The 17,987-nt window shown below is 52.4% G+C and overlaps 1 protein-coding gene across 1 annotated transcript in view; it reads right to left on the reverse strand.

Moving 5' to 3' along the window:
* Ptch1 (patched 1) overlaps positions 1–17,987 on the reverse strand; it is a 59,060-nt gene that overhangs the window by 13,556 nt on the left and 27,517 nt on the right. The window contains exons 10-18 of the mRNA XM_026401988.2: positions 17,750–17,905; positions 17,039–17,137; positions 15,874–15,999; positions 10,894–11,012; positions 9,930–10,332; positions 9,273–9,582; positions 4,631–4,773; positions 2,380–2,563; positions 649–929 (exon numbers count right to left, since the gene is read on the reverse strand). Coding sequence (XP_026257773.2) covers positions 649–929; positions 2,380–2,563; positions 4,631–4,773; positions 9,273–9,582; positions 9,930–10,332; positions 10,894–11,012; positions 15,874–15,999; positions 17,039–17,137; positions 17,750–17,905 — 1,821 coding nt within the window. The remainder of the gene's footprint in view (positions 1–648; positions 930–2,379; positions 2,564–4,630; positions 4,774–9,272; positions 9,583–9,929; positions 10,333–10,893; positions 11,013–15,873; positions 16,000–17,038; positions 17,138–17,749; positions 17,906–17,987) is intronic.

Consider the following 17,987-nt stretch of genomic DNA (forward strand, 5'->3'; position numbering starts at 1 on the left):
ACTTGTGCAGAAACAAAACCTGGTCTCTGTTTCCATAATTTTGGCATTTTAAAGGTTCTACTACACTCCGTGGAATTTTTAAAGGCTGCCATGATTTTATTGGACTCTACATGAAACTCACTTCAAATCAGAAAGTACTTTGGAGAATGGCTGCCCTAAAAACAGGGTAGCAGTGGTGATGATCACTTCCCTGGGAGCTAAAACAGACAGAAGTGCTTCAAAAGGCATCTTCCCTTGCTCGAACCGTGGCCCTGACCTCTTGATGTCTCCCTTTCCTGTCAAACACAGAGGAGGAACTTCTGTGCACCTTTAAGTTGGGGGTCACAAAATGACACTGGTAGAATGAAGGAGAAAGAAAAATTTCTACTTCACAAACGCTCAGAGCTGAAACCAAAGGTGTGCTTAAAAAAGTCCCCCGTCTCGTATGCCCACGTTTTCAGGCTGCAATGCAGGGGACACAAGATTACGGCCATTAGAGGCTGTACCTCCACCATGAACCTCGCCACCTAGAGTCGAATAAATATATTCTGGATGATGCAATCGATACCCCCCCTCCAAAGGGCCAGACATAAACACAACTTCCCGGCTGCAGAACGAGCTATGAGGAAAGGAATTTGACAGCCACAAAGACCCTTGTAACGAACTCACAATGATCCCAGCTGTCCAGGGGTTCAGCAGGAAGACGGCGCACACGAAGAACGTGCAGGCCAGCACCACGCTGATGGCCAGCAGCAGCCAGTGACGCAGGCTGATGTACTGCTCCCAGAAGAGGAAGGGGTAGCCGTTGGGGTAGCTGGCGAGCCCCAGGCTCGTGAAGTTGTTGCAGATGGTTCTCACTTTTTCAATGGCTTCCACAAAGTCCGAGGTGTCTCGCAAGCCGTTGAGGTAGAAAGGAAACTGGGCGTATTCGATGGGCTCTGCAGCGGGGACTGGAGAGAGAGGGCACCCGGTGAGGAACGGCCCTGGTGAAGCGCCTGCCACGCCACTGCATCGATGTGATGCAAGGAGAGAGGAGCTTTGCAGAAAACCATGCTCACGGCCCCTCTTTTTAACATAAAGGAGAAACAACATTTATCTTGGGCTCTTTATAATGCTCATATTTGGTTTTAAAAAAAATTTTTTTTTTCCTTTTTTGCAGTGCTGGGGACTATACCCAAGGCCTCTTGCATGCTAGGCAAGTGCTCCATCATGGAGATGCTTTTTAACCAATAATTAACCTTCTTTGGTTTTTTTGGCAGGTAGGACGGGCAAGGAGCCCATGATATGAGCATTCTTCAGCCCCCCCATTTTAATCTTCCGGAAGCACTCGATCACTGTTTGGGAGGGGCCCAACACCTCAGGACTTCAATTTTGGGAATGCTTTTTGTCATACCGACACTCTTGAAGTCACCAAGTACAGACTGGTTTCCTCGATCGCTATGAGCACAAAATGATTCCAGGGTCATGGTTTGCTGAGAAAAATGCTCTGCTTTCTTACCCTTTAGCAATCCCACCAACTTACACCTCCCTTGCATCTTTGCTAATGCAATGCTAAGTCTTGGGCGACCGGGAAGAAACCCTCTTGCAACAAGCCTTTGGTTCCTGCCGCTGTGCCCTGCAGACCCTCTGGGGTCATTCAGCTGACTTGCTGAACATGATTTGCCCTATTATAATCTCAACTATAAATTTTCATTAAGACAAGCCTTGGCTGCTTGCCACAAGACTCTGGGGTTTAGATACAGGGAAGCGCAACCCGCTGGCTTCCCGGCCCTGCGAGCAGAGGACTCGTCTTCTTTCTCACGTCCTCTCTTGGCCCGATATCCGAAGCGCACACTGCTACTAATATCTCAAACGTAAATGCAAATTGAATCCACCAGAACCACCTTTCAAACTCTGGGCTGAGAGGTGAAAGGAAGAGGACACTGTTGTATACACTTCTCCGCTCTGGTTTAAACAGCTTTGACAGAGCACAGGTGCTTGGTGGCTTATAGGAATGGCCCAACGTGCCAAAAATCCCTTCAACACCAGAGTTGACAAAGTTAAGATAAACATATAATCCCCGGCGATAAAACTCTGCAATAGTAAAATAACACTCAACCTGGAGGCGTCCCTGACGTTCACGGGAACAGCTGGCACTCAAGACCAAAGCCTGAGGAGTGTCTGAGAGTTAAGCTACAAAAGGAGATTAGAGACTCGTTTCCCAGCGTGAGCGAGCGTGGGTCGTATCCCATTACACATCCTCATCCGTCTCCCAGAGTTTTAAACTATAAGAAATATATTGTTCTATTTACACTTTTGAACCCTGGGTAGTGTCAACCGAGGGGGCTGCTGCCGAGCTTTGGGGAACGGGGCGAGGCGCCTCCGTGAGCTCCCAGGCCCCGCGGACAGCGTGCTACTTACTTCTCAGCCGTGTTTCTGGCATGTAGTCGGCTTTGTCGTGGACCCACTCGGGTCGGTGAGGCCGGATGTTGGCCTGGGAGGCGGCGTAGGCCACGGGGTCATTGCTGACCCACGCGGTCAGGTAGATGTAGAAAGCGTTGGGGTTGATGATGCCATCCGCATCCACCAGGCGCTGCGTGGGCAACTGCAAGACAAGAATAGAGGCCTTCAGAGACGGGTGCGGGGTGGACGCGCTCCTGCCCGGAAACCCACGGGGCGCCACAGTGCATCTCCAACAAAGAACGTGGCACCCAAGGAGACAAAGTGTTGGGGTCCCACGGGAGCACGTGGGTTTCCCTCCAAACCCACTTATTGGAGAAGGCAATCCTCGGTTGTTTATAACACACACGGTCCTGCAGATGGCTCAGGAACCGGCTGAACCAATTAAATCTGAATGCTAAAAGGCTGTCTGCAGCCAAGGCGGGGAATGAACAATCTGGAGAAACATATTTATAGGAGGGGAAGCGGGGGAACCCTGGCAAGGATCCCCAAGCACGTCTGTGTGCAGTTAACCTCTGCTGTTAACACTGAAGGAAATGCCACCCAGTAAATGGAGGAGAGCTATAAAAATAAAACAACATCTGTATAAATTTTGCTAACACTAGCCTCCTATGACCCACGTATGCAAAAAAATGCCCGTCACCAGGGAGTGGAAGACCTGACACAGAGCCTCGGCCTTCTCGCTAATCTTATTTCTGAGACGTGGTCAGACCTAAGTGAGCCAGATCCCTGGGCCCAGCCAAGTCGCTCCCTCTACAGTGGATCTCGCTGGCTCTGCTCAGGTCAAGGTGCTGCGAGACCCGTGTGTGTGTGTGTGTGTGTGTGTGTGTGTGTGTGTGTGTGTTAGACACAGTGAAAAAAAATTTTTTTTCCCTGTTTATTTTAGATTTCAGGCCTCGTTCCAATACTTTTGGTCTTTTTTAACAAAATGAAAAAACCCCAGTGACAGTAGTTCCTAGAGAAAGAGGGAAGGGAGAGAGTGTGGAGCAGAGGGAGAGAACTAGACTTCGGGGATCTGGATTCAATTAATCCACAGGATACGTAACAACTGCATGTCTTCAAACCGTCTCTGGAATTACACAGCACAGCTCCTGGCCGCCCTGCCTGAGGCGTGTTTTCCTCCCTCCCAGGCAGAGGAAGTGATATCTGGAGGCCTGGCCCTGCCACATTTGTCCCACGGTGTCTCGGTGTCTCGGTCCCTAGCTCCACCCCAGCTCCCTGGGCACGTCCCTGCTATTGTCCCTCGGGCAGGCTCCTCTGCCCACACCCTTGTCAAGCCTGACAGCTCGCTGCACGCTGCTCTAGAGCGCCGACTTTCACACTCCATAATAACTCTGAACAATGTACTTTGTAAATCTGTCACCTTTCATGCCAGCAGAAAAGGAGAGACAATAAACAGAGCTGCTAAGATCATTAGCATGACGCTTTCTGCCTCAAGGTGAAGCCAGCAAACTCCAAAGAGCAGGGGGAAGAGGCTCTGCGGATGGCAGGAGTGGTCCTGACCCACCTGGACACACTTCTGAGGAGTCAGAAGGGATGTGCTGGGACCCAAGAGTCACCGAGAGGATGCAAATGCACTGGGACGAGCAGCAGCTCACATGAGGGGCAGGCAGCAACCACAATGGCAAGTCCACGCGGATCCTGAGGAACTGCCCTCTGGAGGCCGCCATGCGTCTGTGCTCAGTGTCCAGGGCGTGGGTCCGGGTGACCCGAATGAATGAGGTACCAGAAATCCTCCAGTCCTTCCAGCAACCTCTCCAGTCCTCTAAGCCATCCAGCCAACCCGGATTCTGCTCATGGCAATGACTGCTACGCAACAAACCCATCTGTCCAGGTCTGACACCATCAAGACCCCCGTGGTCACAGGTACTAGAAGGGGGAAGGACACGTGACCCAGCACTTCTAACCTGCACTGTCTCCTGCTCTTTATTTTGCCAATTATAAGTGTGCTGGGGGTCCACAACTGTCCCCACCTGACGGAGGAGGAGAATGAGATTCCCTGACCTGCCGGAGGCCACACATTGAGCTGGTGGGATGAGGTGAGAATCGGAGCCCACTCGAGATGCTTCCTGCCAGTCCTTACGCCTCAGGTCCCCAGAGGGCACAGGCTGGGACCAGGGACTACCAACCCATCTTCCCTACGGTAGCTGCCCCAGAGCTCCGCTAAGCCACGCCTGCGAGACTCCCTGGGAGGCCCTGAGGGCCGGAGTACCTGACTGACGTCCACGGGCTTATCGCGGCTGCCGGTCTGCACGAGGAGCTTGTAGGCCAGGACCCCATCGTCCGATCCGTTTTTGTAATTGTTTGGCATGATTTTCCCAGTTTCCCAGTCACTGTCGAATGCATCCTGAAGTCCTAGAAAAGGCCAACGTGTGGAATGCATCACACCTCTTAGCCAGAAGCCCCTGGTCCCAAGGGGGTGGGCCAAGGACAGCCGGCAGGACGGGGTCTCCACAGTCTGCCTCCTACTTCCGCTCCGACTACTGGGTGTTCATGAATGGACGGCAGGTGGCTCAGCTCATTCATTGGTCAGAAGGGGGGCAGAAAACACACGTTGTACCTTTAGGAAAACATAACTCTGCTTCTTCTCCCCGGTGACTATCCCAGAAAGCAAGAGAGGAGAGAAAGACACGGGGCTCATGAGCTGGAGGTGAGCCAGGGTTCTTCAATGCCACCAGAAATTCTACGCAGAGGGGCGACAACACACGCGAGTCCCAGCCTCAAACAGCAACTCAGCGGCTCCTGGAGCCCGGGGTGAGTGGACAGGACTGTCAATTCGATCCATCTGTTCGACTCGTGGAGCTAATACAAGCCGTGGGATCCGCTGCCAGGTTGTGTAAAGATCACAGCCAACACCTATTCCCTCCCCGGCGCTCTTCCTCTCTGCCACCCTCCCTTCCCAGGGGGTGTGGGGGACGGGGAAGGGAGGGGTCTCCTGCGCACAGGGAAATACCTCACAGGGTAAATTTGGATCAGATGGAGAACAGGAAGCCACAGGCCAGCACAAGGAGGCTCTGTGAGAACAGATGACAAACCGCAAGCCCGAGGGGAGGGGGAAGGAGAGCGCTCTCGGGGCTTGGGGGATGGGTGAGCCCACCAGCCCACCACACACAGCTGGGCTTGGCCTCCATAATCAAAACCATCATCACAGACCTGACGGTCTGGCTACAGCTGTAAAGAGATAAGCGTGTTGGAAGAGCAAACAGGGCCCTGGTGACCCGGCCTTAGGGTCTGAGCGTTGGCTGGCATACAAGCTCCTCCTCAGTGACCTCCCAAGTAGAGCCAGGCCCCAGCAGCTCAGGAAACCTCGGCTTTGGAACAAGCCCTAGTGTATGGGTTAGGCGGAGACGGGGAGCAGGCAGAGGGTTTACTCCATTTCAGGACACGCCTTGGGTGGCTTCAAAGACCAAAAAAAAAAAAAAAAAAAAAAAAAATCTGGTTATGTGAGGGCTTGGAATGGTTGTGCTCTTGGGGTTTGAAGTTTGGGGGGCGCTGGTTTATAGATTCCTTTTCCTCTGTTTTCAAAAACCAAACCCTCTTCCTGACCTGCTCTCTGCACCGTTTTTATTTGAACAATTTGGGGACGAGGATAGGGGGCTCCACAGGGAAAGGAGGCCCTGTTATAACGACGGGGTGGGCGTAGAGGACGCAGGCAGGACAGACCACCGGGAGGGGATGGCCACGCTCCCCACCTCCAGACAGACCGTCTCTCGCAGGGAGGTGTGCCCGCCAGTGGTACCGAACAGATGTCATTTTATGACCTGGAGGTTTTATTTTTGAAAAAATAAACAGGAGAGGAAAAACAACTGCTCCCTCTCCCCCACCGCCGGACACCCTCCCCCACATCGGCAGGGTCTGTTTGCTGGGCCACAGTAGGATTTTCATCCCTTCCTGACTCGGGTGGCATTTAACCCTGTCCCTGTTGACCTGTGACTCCTGGAACCTGGGCCACCCCAGGTGTCCTACACCATCGCTCCTCCCTGTTCAAGTCCGGTGACCTCCCTGGAGACCGCCCCCTGGGTTTCATCGTCCCCACTTTATAGATAAGGAAACTGAGGCTTGGAAAGGTGGAAAACCCCACAAGAGCCAACAGGGAGAAAGTGCCAGAGCTATTCTTTGACCCTGAGGGAGTCAGCTTGATCCACTCAGGGCAGAAACTACCCTGAACACGCAGTGAGTGGTGCCCAGCAGTGTCTGGTGAAGGTGCGCGTCTGGCCGAGACGGGCAGAGCCAACTCCAGTACCAATGGCATCTGGTGGGGAATTTGGAAAGGCGGGACCCAAAAACTGGGAGCACATTTGTTAGATCTATTTACACAGTCTTTTGAGGTCCCTTAGAGCAAAACCAAGAAGACACACAGATCTGGGGAGGTCAACCCTGCTGGCCAGTTAGCTCAACTTGTTTCCACAGTGCGGATCCCTGGGGTGCTGTGCTCATCAGTAGACGGGAGGTTCTAAGGGACAAGAGGTCAGCAACTGTACAGCACTGTTAACTCCTTTCATGATTGAACTCAGGGGCACTTGACCACTGAGCCACATCCCCAGCCCTATTTTGTATTTTATTTAGAGACAAGGTCTCACCAAGTTGCTTATTGCCTCGCTTTTGCTGAGGCTGGCTTTGAACTCACCGTCCTCCTGCCTCAGCCTCCTGAGCCACTGGGATTACAGGCATGGGGTACCATGCCCGGCTCAAAAATATTTTCTAGTATAAAGTTCAATATATGGGGCCTTAAATCATTAACTTAAACTTCACTTGTGGAATGAAAACAAATGCAATTTGGTTTTTATCTCCAATGCCACACCATTTCCACGTATATTATGACACGAGAGATGATTTCCACATGGGCCATTTTGTATTTTTAGGAGTAAAATCAAAGAACTATTGGAATGTTCATAAAGACTAATGAGTGATATGGTCTGATTGGCAATTCCATAAAAAATCCAAGGCCCTCCCATCACTTAAAAACTACCCAAAAATGTTCGTAAGGAAAACTGACTCAAAGCTTTTAGGAAAGACCCCAATCAGCCTCTCAACAGGTCCTCAAATCATCTCAGCCGCCAATGGACTCAGGCCCTGGTCATTTTGCTGCTGGGCCTCAGGAGGGTCAGACAGAGTTCCAGGGTGGCTGAGACCCTAACTGTGACCATGAATGGATCTCACCGGGCCTAGCTAGGAGCTGTCCACCCAGCAACCAAAACGTGATTCACATGTACCTTCAAGAAAAAGGGTTCCAAGTTGGAAAGCGTTAGGTCTCTCACAGGATGGAAGTAACGAGATCACCTGCGGTTCTGAGGTGGAGGGCCCGCCTCTGTGCTGCCCAGTGACTAGTGGGGCCTAGCACACCACAGTGAGCCCCAAAGCCATGGTGGAGGACCCTGGGACACCTTGCTCTGTCCAGAGCCTGGCAGCACACAGCAGATGTCTTTTGTCATCTGTGGCAACGTATTTGCATGTCTTTGGTTGATGAGGGGAAAAAAAATGAAAAGCAGGGAATTTCAACTGCCTGGTTCTCTTCTCACTCACTGCCCGAAAACCATCGCTCTCAGGACTCAAGGTTAAAATAATAATAATAATTAAAAAATAAGACTTGGAACAAATTAAAGTTCATCCCATGTGCGCGCTGAGAAGTGATCATCACGCCACGGTGGTCTCTTCACCCCCCTCCACAACAAAAGTCAAATCTGGTATCAATGTATGAACGAAATTCTAGTAACACAAGTTAAGGCCGGAAACTGTACGGGACCAATTTCCATCAAGTTCAAGTTCAATCAGATTCAAGCTGTTTCCCAACTTGTGCAACACTCAGGGAAACTGCTGTCTAATCTTTACATACAAGCGTATTGACTTCAGACCCAAAAGGACACTTCAATCTGTGTTTAAACAAGCCTAATTAAGTGGGAAATTAAGACAATCATTTGGATAATCTAAGCCAAAAAATGTTGGGGCTATAATTATTTGGGTATTCCAGTAAAAGCATTTTTGCTTGAATTGTGTGGATAATGATGCTGATTCTCTACTTCACATTGCAATGTGTCAACACAGAATAAATGAACAGATGTTCTTGGAATCACTGAATACATTTATATTCAGTCAGTTAGTAGGAACAAATTTAGACAATGTTTTTTTTTTCCCCTCTAGTTGACTAATATTTCCTAGAAATGTTTCTGAGAGCAAGGTAAGAAGCCAAGAAAGGCATTTTTAAGGGATTTGATTATTTATGAAATAGTATGAAATGTGATGGCGCATTAATAAATTGACTTCATTTGCCAAATCAGAAGACGGTCAAAATGGACCTGAATACCAGCTAAGGACTGTGAGTGACGGTGCTGTCACGCAGGCCCATCAACTATAACAGAGGCACTGCGCTGGTGGAGACAGTGTGTGTTGGGGAAGGAGGGACGTGAGCAACTGTGCCTTCCACTGAGTTTGCTGAACACTCAAAACTGCTCAAAAAATTAAGTCCATTAAAAACAGTTTTTTTTAAAGATGATCAAAAGATGGAATCTTGATTTTACTTGGTACCCAAACTAGCCACCAACCCAAGAGACAGCCACGAAAGCCACGGGGCTCCATATTGTACCCCGTGCTTTCCCTTCTGCTAAACTTGGACTCGTAAATTCTTACAGAAGCTCCTGCGCCACCCGCTTGGGTCGTCTGCCTTGTTTGACAGGTCAAAGCCTGGGGCGGGAGGCAGGTGCAGGAGCAGGCTACCTACGCATTCGAAGCCACGCTCTGAAGTGGATGGAACACAATGTCAGCGCTGGGTTGCCATCCGCGGCCTGAACCAAGGGACAGAGGAGAACCACCCAGGGGAGCAGGCGGCTGGCGGAGGAGCACGGCCCCCGTGTGCTCACCTTGCAGCCAGTCTCTGAAGTGGTGCAGCCACATCTTGGGGAGCTGCTTGTCCTCCTCCAGCATGACGTACTTGACGTCGCTGAAGCTCCTGTGGAGGTCATACAGCAGGTGCTGGATGTGCGGGTAGTCGGCCTTCTGCGTGACGATGTACATGTTGTAGAAAGAAAAATACTTGAACTGCGCGGCGATGAAGTCATACTCCCTGGTTTCCCGAGGGACGATGTCGGTAAGGTCCAGCCCGTCTCTCACTCGGGTGGTCCCGTAAAGGCTGACCCCCAGCAAGCCCAGGAAGAGGAAGATGACCACGACCTGCAAGACAAGAGGCAGGGGATCAGCCTGGAGGGGCCCCTCTGGGGCATGGAGCACTTATTCTCCCAGAGGGGGAAACATAGAATCCTAGGCAGCACGCTCCTAAATAACCTCATGAAGAATAAAAATGATGGCAGCGTGAAGGAATCCGTCTACACTCGCGGGAACACTGGCTACAAGGGCTTCACTCTACAGAAGGTGAGCTCAGGGCCTCAGGCTCTGCGGAATGGACTCCACTGACGTCAACATGGCCCAATAAGAAAAGCAGAAGCACTCTGATGAACCCCCGAGGAGCTGCCTCCCTTCCACGCTGAGGGAAGGGAGAATGGGACGGGGCAGTAGGTTACCTTGGCTTTTGGTTTCAGGAGGAAAGGCGCATAGTGCTTCTCTGCGAACGACGAGAGTGTCCATTTGGTACAGGGGGGCTCGAGGCAGTGGAGGCTGGAGTCGGAGAACTGGGAGAGAAGGTCCCGGGTGGAGCTGGCGCTCTCGGGGCTCTGGCAGCTGAGGGTGTCCTGGGTGACGGTGACGGGCTGCACGGAGATCTCGGAGCGCGGCTCGGCGGTGGTGTAGTAGGCGTGCGTGTGGGGGTCGTACTCCGTGCGCAGCTGCACGGTGGACTGCATGGTGATGTGCGTCTCGTGGGCGAAGCTGTGGCTGCTGTAGGGGGGCGGGGGGCTGTAGCGGGCGTTCCCGCGAGGCTCCGTGTAGGCCTGGGGTTCCACCTGAATCACTCTGCTGACACAGGGGCTGAAGGAAGGGCAAATGCGTGGCAGGTTACGCGGTGACACGGTGACGACGGAGAAAGGCTGCACTCGTTTTCCCTGAGGACGGATGCCACCCATTCAAAGAGCTGAGATTTTGGACTCCTGCAATGTCACGTGACCGACTGGGACGTGGGCCTGATGGAGTCCATGGAGGCCAAATGAATGGCTGACCCTAAATACGGTTCACGTGAGGATGCACCCCTTCTGGCGTTCCCCAACACCCCATGGTTTTTCTCGGTGGGTGTGTTTCAACCTGGCTCTGCTCTGACCCAGAGAGCTAGGAGACACTCCCACCCTTCAGCAAATGTGGGTCACAGCCACCAGAACCCCAGGGGTTAGGAGCACATTCTGTTGAGGGAGGGAGAAGCCTTGGGGCTGGGATGCCCTCCCAGGCAAGCATCCAGGGTCCATCTGGCCCTCCCTCTGCCCCCCACCAAGTCCAAATCCTGCTAACGACCATGTTGCCTTACAAGACTGGAGGGGTTCCCCCAACGGCGCCCCTCTGGACCCCACCAAGAAGGGCCACAGCAGCCTGAAAATGTACCTGGTAAAACAGCAGAAAATATCCAATCTCCTGTCCTCGCGCCGATACAAGTCCATGCTGAGGATGGCAGGGAAGATGAGCAGCACCATGGCAAAGTTGAATACCACCACCACCGCCGCCTAGGAGAGAGGGACCCGGTCACCCACACGCCGCCCCCGCCGGCCAGAGCATCCCTCCGAAATAAGATGCTTCAGTAACATCCGCTGCCGTGGAAAGTGGGGGGAGATGGTGGAGTTTCTTGCCACTTTTCTCGTCTCCGTCATCAAGAGACCATGTGGGTCCAAGAGGTCCCCTCCTGCAGACCCTTTCTACCTCCAATAACTCCACGACCCCAGAAGGTATAAGGAGGGACTAAACAGACCACCGCTCCGGTCTTTCTGGAACCCTGACCACACCAAAGGTAGAACCGAGAATGTCCTTGAGACGCTTTATCTCAAAACAGAGAGACGTTATTTCCCTTGCAGGCATTTCCAAGAGTTCACGCAGCCCGATTTTACACTTAGGAATCTGTACATAAAGTGGGTCGAGTGTATAAAAATGTCACACAGAATTTCACACATGTCCCCTGAGGTTTTTAGTAGGCACATTCCAAGTAGCCTCAGGAGTGGCCCGTGGGGTGTGTGATCAAGGAGAGCGGAGGTCAGGGAGTGAAGCAGAGGGACATTCCTGTGTGTGATTATACTACACAGAATAAATAAGTGCGGATTCAAAAGTCACGCCGTCACCTAGAATAAACACAGGGCTGGACTCCGCAGAGCTTTGGCAAATCTCCTGCTGACCTAGTAAAAATTACAAATTCCGGGCTGTTAATAGGCAAAGTCGACGGAGGACAGTCCCCTTCAGAAAAGCAGGGGAAGAGGCAGAAAAGAAAAATGGACCTGGAATGTTAAGTAGCCAGGAAATCAACAGAAATTTGCTTAAAAATTAAAAAACTAGTAGGTCTCTAAAGGAGACCTTTTCAAACTAGGTAAACAGCTCAGACAGAGGGAAGAAAGTATGGCTACAACTGGCACCTAACAAATCCAGGGGGACCTCGCAAGAGGCCTTTGAAAGGAATTGTGAATGTGGGCTCCAGGTGAAGGAGGAGCCCTGAGCCCTGCCTTTCAGCCACGAATCCCCATCAAGTCTAGGAAACCGTAAGCAGCCAGGCGCCACATCTGAAGATTACTGAAGAGGTTCTATCTTGAAAATTCCTCATCGATTAAAAATCACGGAGCATGTTACCTTACCAGTCTAACGTATGCCAGGCATGTTATCGACTTGATCGGCAGGCCTACACGAAGCAGCACCTCACTCTCATGACCAGGGAGGTCAGCTAAGAAACAGACACTTTTCTTTTTAAACTTTAGTACTGTGCTGGGTGGTGGAGATGCAAAGATCTCTACGACTGCTCAGAGACAGGCAGCTACAAATTACAATCTGGGCGGAGGCATATCATGTGTACATTATATGATACATAATGATAAAAGCAGATACCACCCAGGTTCCAGAGGAGCTCAGAGGGAGAGTATGGAGGTGGAGTGGGGAGAGCTGTCTGTCAAGGAAGGCCTCCTAGGATATGGTTCTGCAGGGCTCAGGCAGGAGCAGGGAAGGCCTATATGCTCCATGTAGAGGAGATAGGACCGGGAGAGTCCTCCTGGGTCCAGGCACTCAGGACCACAAGGAGAAGGCATGGGAGACTGGCAGCTACTACATGATCCCATTCCCACAGCCACCAGGAGGTGGACACTTTTATGGCTACTGACAGAAACCATCACCCCAACTGCAGAAGAGCCCATCGGCCTGACGTTTCCCAGTGAACTGGATTCCCGTGCAGCCTCGACGCAAAGCCCTCAGCCCAGCTGAGAATGGGGAGTTCTTACTCCCCAGACTGGTTGCTGAGAGGGTGAACTCGGACTGGGTCGGACCCCTGACCCATTAAACAGGGAATGCTGGGCAAGCAGGTGGGACACGGAGGATGATTTCCAGGAAGACGTCCCGGGGACCGGATCCTTTCCACTTTTTAAACTACAGTCATTTACAACTCATGAGTGAGAGGTAGAGAATAAACTGTGCACCTCACTTTGGGCCAAAGTTCCCAGGATGAGGAAAGAGCCTCTGGTGGGCAGAGCCACCCAAGCCAACACACGCAGCCCGGGCACAAACCAGAGCAGAACAGTGAGGCTGTGCGTGGTGGCCGGGGAGTGCCGATCCTCATCAGCCAGAGAGATCCAACAGGCACTTGCTCCGTCTCCTGAGGTGGAAATGGAGGGGTGAAAGAAGAACCCCAAAGCCAAATCTCATTGGACTCTTTTTTTTTTTAATGGAATATTACACACGTAGGAAGAGAGAGATTCTGCAAAGAAAACAGCAGAACTTCAACGTCCCCAGAAGTGCACTAAAATAGCGGATGTGAACAGCAAGGATTCCTGGGGAAGAGAAGGCTAAATGCAGAGGCAGAAGGGCCTTTGAGAAATTCTGAGAGAATCAGAACCATGGATGGCAATGATCTTGCACTGTCCAACCACTGTGCTTAAAGAAAATGTCCCTCATCCCAGAGCGTCTACTGTGACCTGAGTCACCTGTAGGGGGACCTGTCTGAATCCTTGTACCACTGCAACAAGCAGGGCTTCTCATCTGGAAGGATTCACTGAAGACCCCAAACCCCTGGGTGACAGCACAGACCTGGGAAGGACATTGGTCCCAAAGAACTGCAGATGGGGCCAAAGCTTTCTGCCACAGTGGTGGCATCTGGAAGGAGGGATCAAGGAGGCATATGACAATTTCTCCAGATGGGGAAAATCTGTTTTGCTCATGCTACAAAATCCAAAGGTCATGTGGATTTACTATTGGACAGACCCTCTTTGGGTCTCCTGTTAACCTACAGCATGCTGCAGACACAAAACACAAATACCCAGAGTCACAGCTTACTACAGGCATCGTCAGGAAAGAGAAGCCACATCAGGGTCAGTTCTGAATGTCAACGCATTTGAAAGGGAACAAGGGTAAAATTTCTGATGACCATGCAAAAATCTTGCCACATTTTTATTTTCTTTCTTCTTCTTTTTTTTTTTTTGCCTTTTACCTTGCCCTCCCCGTCATTTCTTACTTTTATTTTTGAGACAGGGAATGAGCTGAAGAGTCATGGGAAGCCATGGGTCTAATAGAGGACTTTCGGAAGCTCCAGATGCCATTTTCTAAGGCCCATACGGTGACCGAGAACAGAGGCCCAGGACCCCCAGTACTCATCTGGTCTCCGTGAGGTGCTTACCTTGGGAGAACCCAGCGCACTGGTTTGTGAAAGGCTACTGCTCACAAGGGGACTCAGGTAGCTTTTCAGAACACCACCAAAGCAGAGTGTGCCTTGATGAACCATCGTATGGACTAAGAGAGGACAGGAGAGAACGAGAGAGGAGAAAGAAGAAGAGAAGGTGTGTGAGCAGCTGAGAATCGAGAGGCCCAAGGACAGTGAGGGAAAGGCCGCAGGCAGGAGGGGTGGAGGAGAGAGCGAGGAGAGAGGGCCCACTGCTCAGAGGCTCCGGGACAATTTCAATGCAACAAGAACGAGGACCAAGAACGAGGTGCCAGTGGGTGTGGGGCAGATGCATGCCTGTGCAGAGGGCCCCCGGGACTCCAGCTGCACCCTGGGTTTTACAGGCATCCTTCACTTCTCTGTCCTATTACTGAGCACCCAGATATGGTCACTTCCTGTGTGCGGCTCCCACTTTCAGATGCGATTTCAGCCCTCTATTCACACACTGTTTCTATATACTTAAGACAATCTAAATAAATAAATGAAATGCTCCTTTCCAATATTCTCTTGGGGCTGGCGTTACGGTGACTGGCACGAGATCTCCTCTCATCTCTATCTGACCCTGAAGGCCGGGGAACCTGGGACTGCAAACACAGCGGGATGACCCACGGCTGGGGCCTCCATCAGCCATTAGTGAAATGACATTCAAGCACGTACTGACTGGTTCTCACGTGACACATGTGAAGACCAGGAAAACGCTCAATGTGTTGACCCAAGTTTCAGCAAGAACTGAATTCATGATCTGTCAGCTTCTCTCTCTGGTCACCATGCTGGACCTTCTGGCGAGCCGCACAGCTTGGGCGAGCTGCATGAAGAAGCAGATGAACAGGAGACACCCAACGTGGCTTCCTTTTGGGAACTGCCCACCACGATGCGGGCCAACGCTCCTTGACCCTTTCCTCAAAAACAGCGAGAGCCTTAAAAATTGAGATTAACCTCCCATGACATCTTGGGGTACCCAAGTCCTAGGCTACCTGGGTCAACCATCTGCTTCACCTGCTGCCGGGACCACTTTTGGGAATCCTGTGATTTTCAAGTAACCTGAAGCCAACACCTGTGACTGATAGCCAGCGTGATCCGGGGATCTCCCCTCCTGTGATCCACATACACTAGCTCTTTGATAGTGAAGGGATTCGGTTGGAGACAGGAGGGCAGAATACTGAGAGCGGATGTGCTCTCTAGAAAAATGGGAGGCACCCGAGTTTGCTGAAAAGAGACCAGAAGAAAAGAGAATAAGGGACAGGAGAGAATGTAGAGGCCCACTCAGGAGACGGAGATGGGGAGCAAGGGCCCCCGAGGGACATACGCTGCAGGAACTCCTCCAAGGCAGGGGACGGCAGACATACCCTCATCCTGTGCTTTCTGATATTCGATCTTAAGTTACTGTCTAGCAACCTCGTCTCTGGACATCACTAAAATCTGCCTGGGGTCCTGGGGTCCTAGGGTCCTGGGGTCCTGGTCTACTTCAAGTGCAGCTCCCTGAGGCCACAGGCAATGGGTGTCAGGCTGAAGGGAAGGAAGAAGCCCTGCAACTTTTGCAGGAAGGTTGTGTCAAGGTTTAGGTAGAAGCAGCACCTATTCCACCGACCAGAGCCCCCCGTGCTGGTGGGCTACGCTCACAGCAGTGGAGATGCTGAGTGCCAGGGCACCTCTGAGCAGCCCCAGGCCTCACAGCCCTGGCAACCCACCTGGAGGGAGAATGCCCGCAGAGCAGGGATGGGGATGAGTGCAGCCATGAAGAAGGCGGTGACGTTGCTGATGGAGGTGAGGGCCACACTGGCGCCCGTCCGCTTGAGGCACTCCCCGGTCCTGTCCTGAGGATGACAAAGCAGAGCTCAGAGCTGCACCGGGCACCGCCTGCCTCCTGGCGCGCAGACCCCATGAGCAACGCAGACACTCCGGCCTGGGGACAGGAGGGATACTGCTGCCTTATGCCCCACCCAACTCTACTGGAGACCACCCGATGGTCAGGTGTGGTGGTCAGGTGTGGCAGTCAGGCGTGGTGGTCAGGCGTGGTTCACAAATACCGCCACCCAAGCCGGAAGCCGCACGATGGCGACTTAAGTGTACATTTTAAATATGATCTAAAACAGAAGAGACAAAGGGACAGAGAATCCCAGAGAAGAAACAAGGGCTTTGGAGAGGGGATGGCAATTAGTAGGAAATGGCACACAGGACACCTGTTAGGGTTTGGCTCTGGAATGTGCCCCCCAGGCTCAGGTCAAGACTTGGTCCCCAAGGCAGCAGGGTTCAGAAGGGGGGCTTCTGGGAGTGGCTGGCCCCAGAGGGTGTGACCTCATCAGCAGCTGCCTCCCCTGAGGGCTTTTGCAGCTGATGGCACCAAGGAGGCCCAGCAGCCCAGCCCGGAGGAGGAAGTGGGCCATGGGGCGGCCCAAGGCCCTGGCAGGGTGTTTCTGGCCACTCCTCCTTCCCTCCCTCTGTCGCTGTTTTCCAGCTGCCACAAGGTGAGCAGCATGGATCCACGGCATCCTCAGGCCCAGAGCCATGGAGCCAGCCAACCACAGACTGCGACCTCTGAAACCATGAGCCCAAACCAGGCTTTCCTCCTTGAAGTTGTTTTTGTCAGGTATTTTGTCACAGTGACCATAAGCTAAGCCAGAACCCTTATTTCCAAAGGCACCCCAAATGGATCCTTTGGGACTTCTCACAGCTAATACACATCTGTCCTTGTGATTCCTCCAGCGGATTTTATTATTTAGAGCTAGTCACATGTCCTCTGCCTGGGACAAGAAGATTTACCAGGCCACATGGAGAAAAACTGAAGGACAAATACTCAAGAACAGGAGGGACCTTGGGTGTCCCCCAAGTTCCTTCCTTCGGTTTCGCGATTACCTCAAAGGGGATCCTTTTATTCTGTCCCGTTTCACTAAATGCATGTGCCAGTAGGAAAACATCGTCCACGCCAACGCCGAGAGCGAGAAATGGCAAGACCTGGGGTGAAAGCAGAGCACAGTGGTGTCAGAAGTGGGCCCTGCGAAGAACCCTGACCCTGCTCACAACATTGTCCCTGGTGCCCTAAGGTACCCAGAGGGGAGCTCAGGTGAACTCACTGCAGAGCGCTTACTTTCTTTGGTAGTTTACACCCCCCAAAACTGAGCAGTTTCAACTCCCGTTACCTCTTGAATACTAAGGCCCAGGTATAACAATTTCTTAAAGTTAATAGATGAGGAGGAATCTAACTCTGGAGCACTGGGTTCCAGACCCCTGGACAGCACCTTGGGAGCTGAGGAGACAGGCAAATGGTCAGCCGGAGGCCCTGGGGGTGGGCCCTGCACCCTGGGCTTTCACGAGCCTGGGTGACTCTCTGGGATTCTAGTGAGTGACATACACTGCCCTCAGTACAGCGTCTCTGCTAATGACCAGCCTGGCCCAGCTCTGCCCACTGCCCTGAGTGGCGGGGTGGTCCGTTCCCAGACGGCCCTCCCCTGGTTTGAGCGGCATCCCAGCGGAAAGCCCAGAAGACCCTCGAGGTGACACGAATGTGTGGGGCAGGCCTGGGGAGGGGCTCATCAGGGGACAGTGGGCAGGTGGCTCCTTTAGTACCTGAGTTGTTGCAGCATTAAAGGAAATCCCGATCAAGGAGCACAGGCCCAGTCCTGCTGCCACCGACAGGGCGACCAGGAGGACGCCAGCCAGCCCCACGGCACCCTGGGACTTGGAGCAGTCCCAGCGCAGCATGGTCAAGCAGGCGTAGGCAAGCTGCAAGCAGAGGGACGGGGCGGGGGACACAGAACAAGGGCCAAACGTTAGAATGTGTGGCGATTCTAAGGCTTTCCCACCC

This window comes from Urocitellus parryii, chromosome 13, assembly GCF_045843805.1.
Source record: "Urocitellus parryii isolate mUroPar1 chromosome 13, mUroPar1.hap1, whole genome shotgun sequence".
Classification (NCBI taxonomy): domain Eukaryota; kingdom Metazoa; phylum Chordata; class Mammalia; order Rodentia; family Sciuridae; genus Urocitellus; species Urocitellus parryii.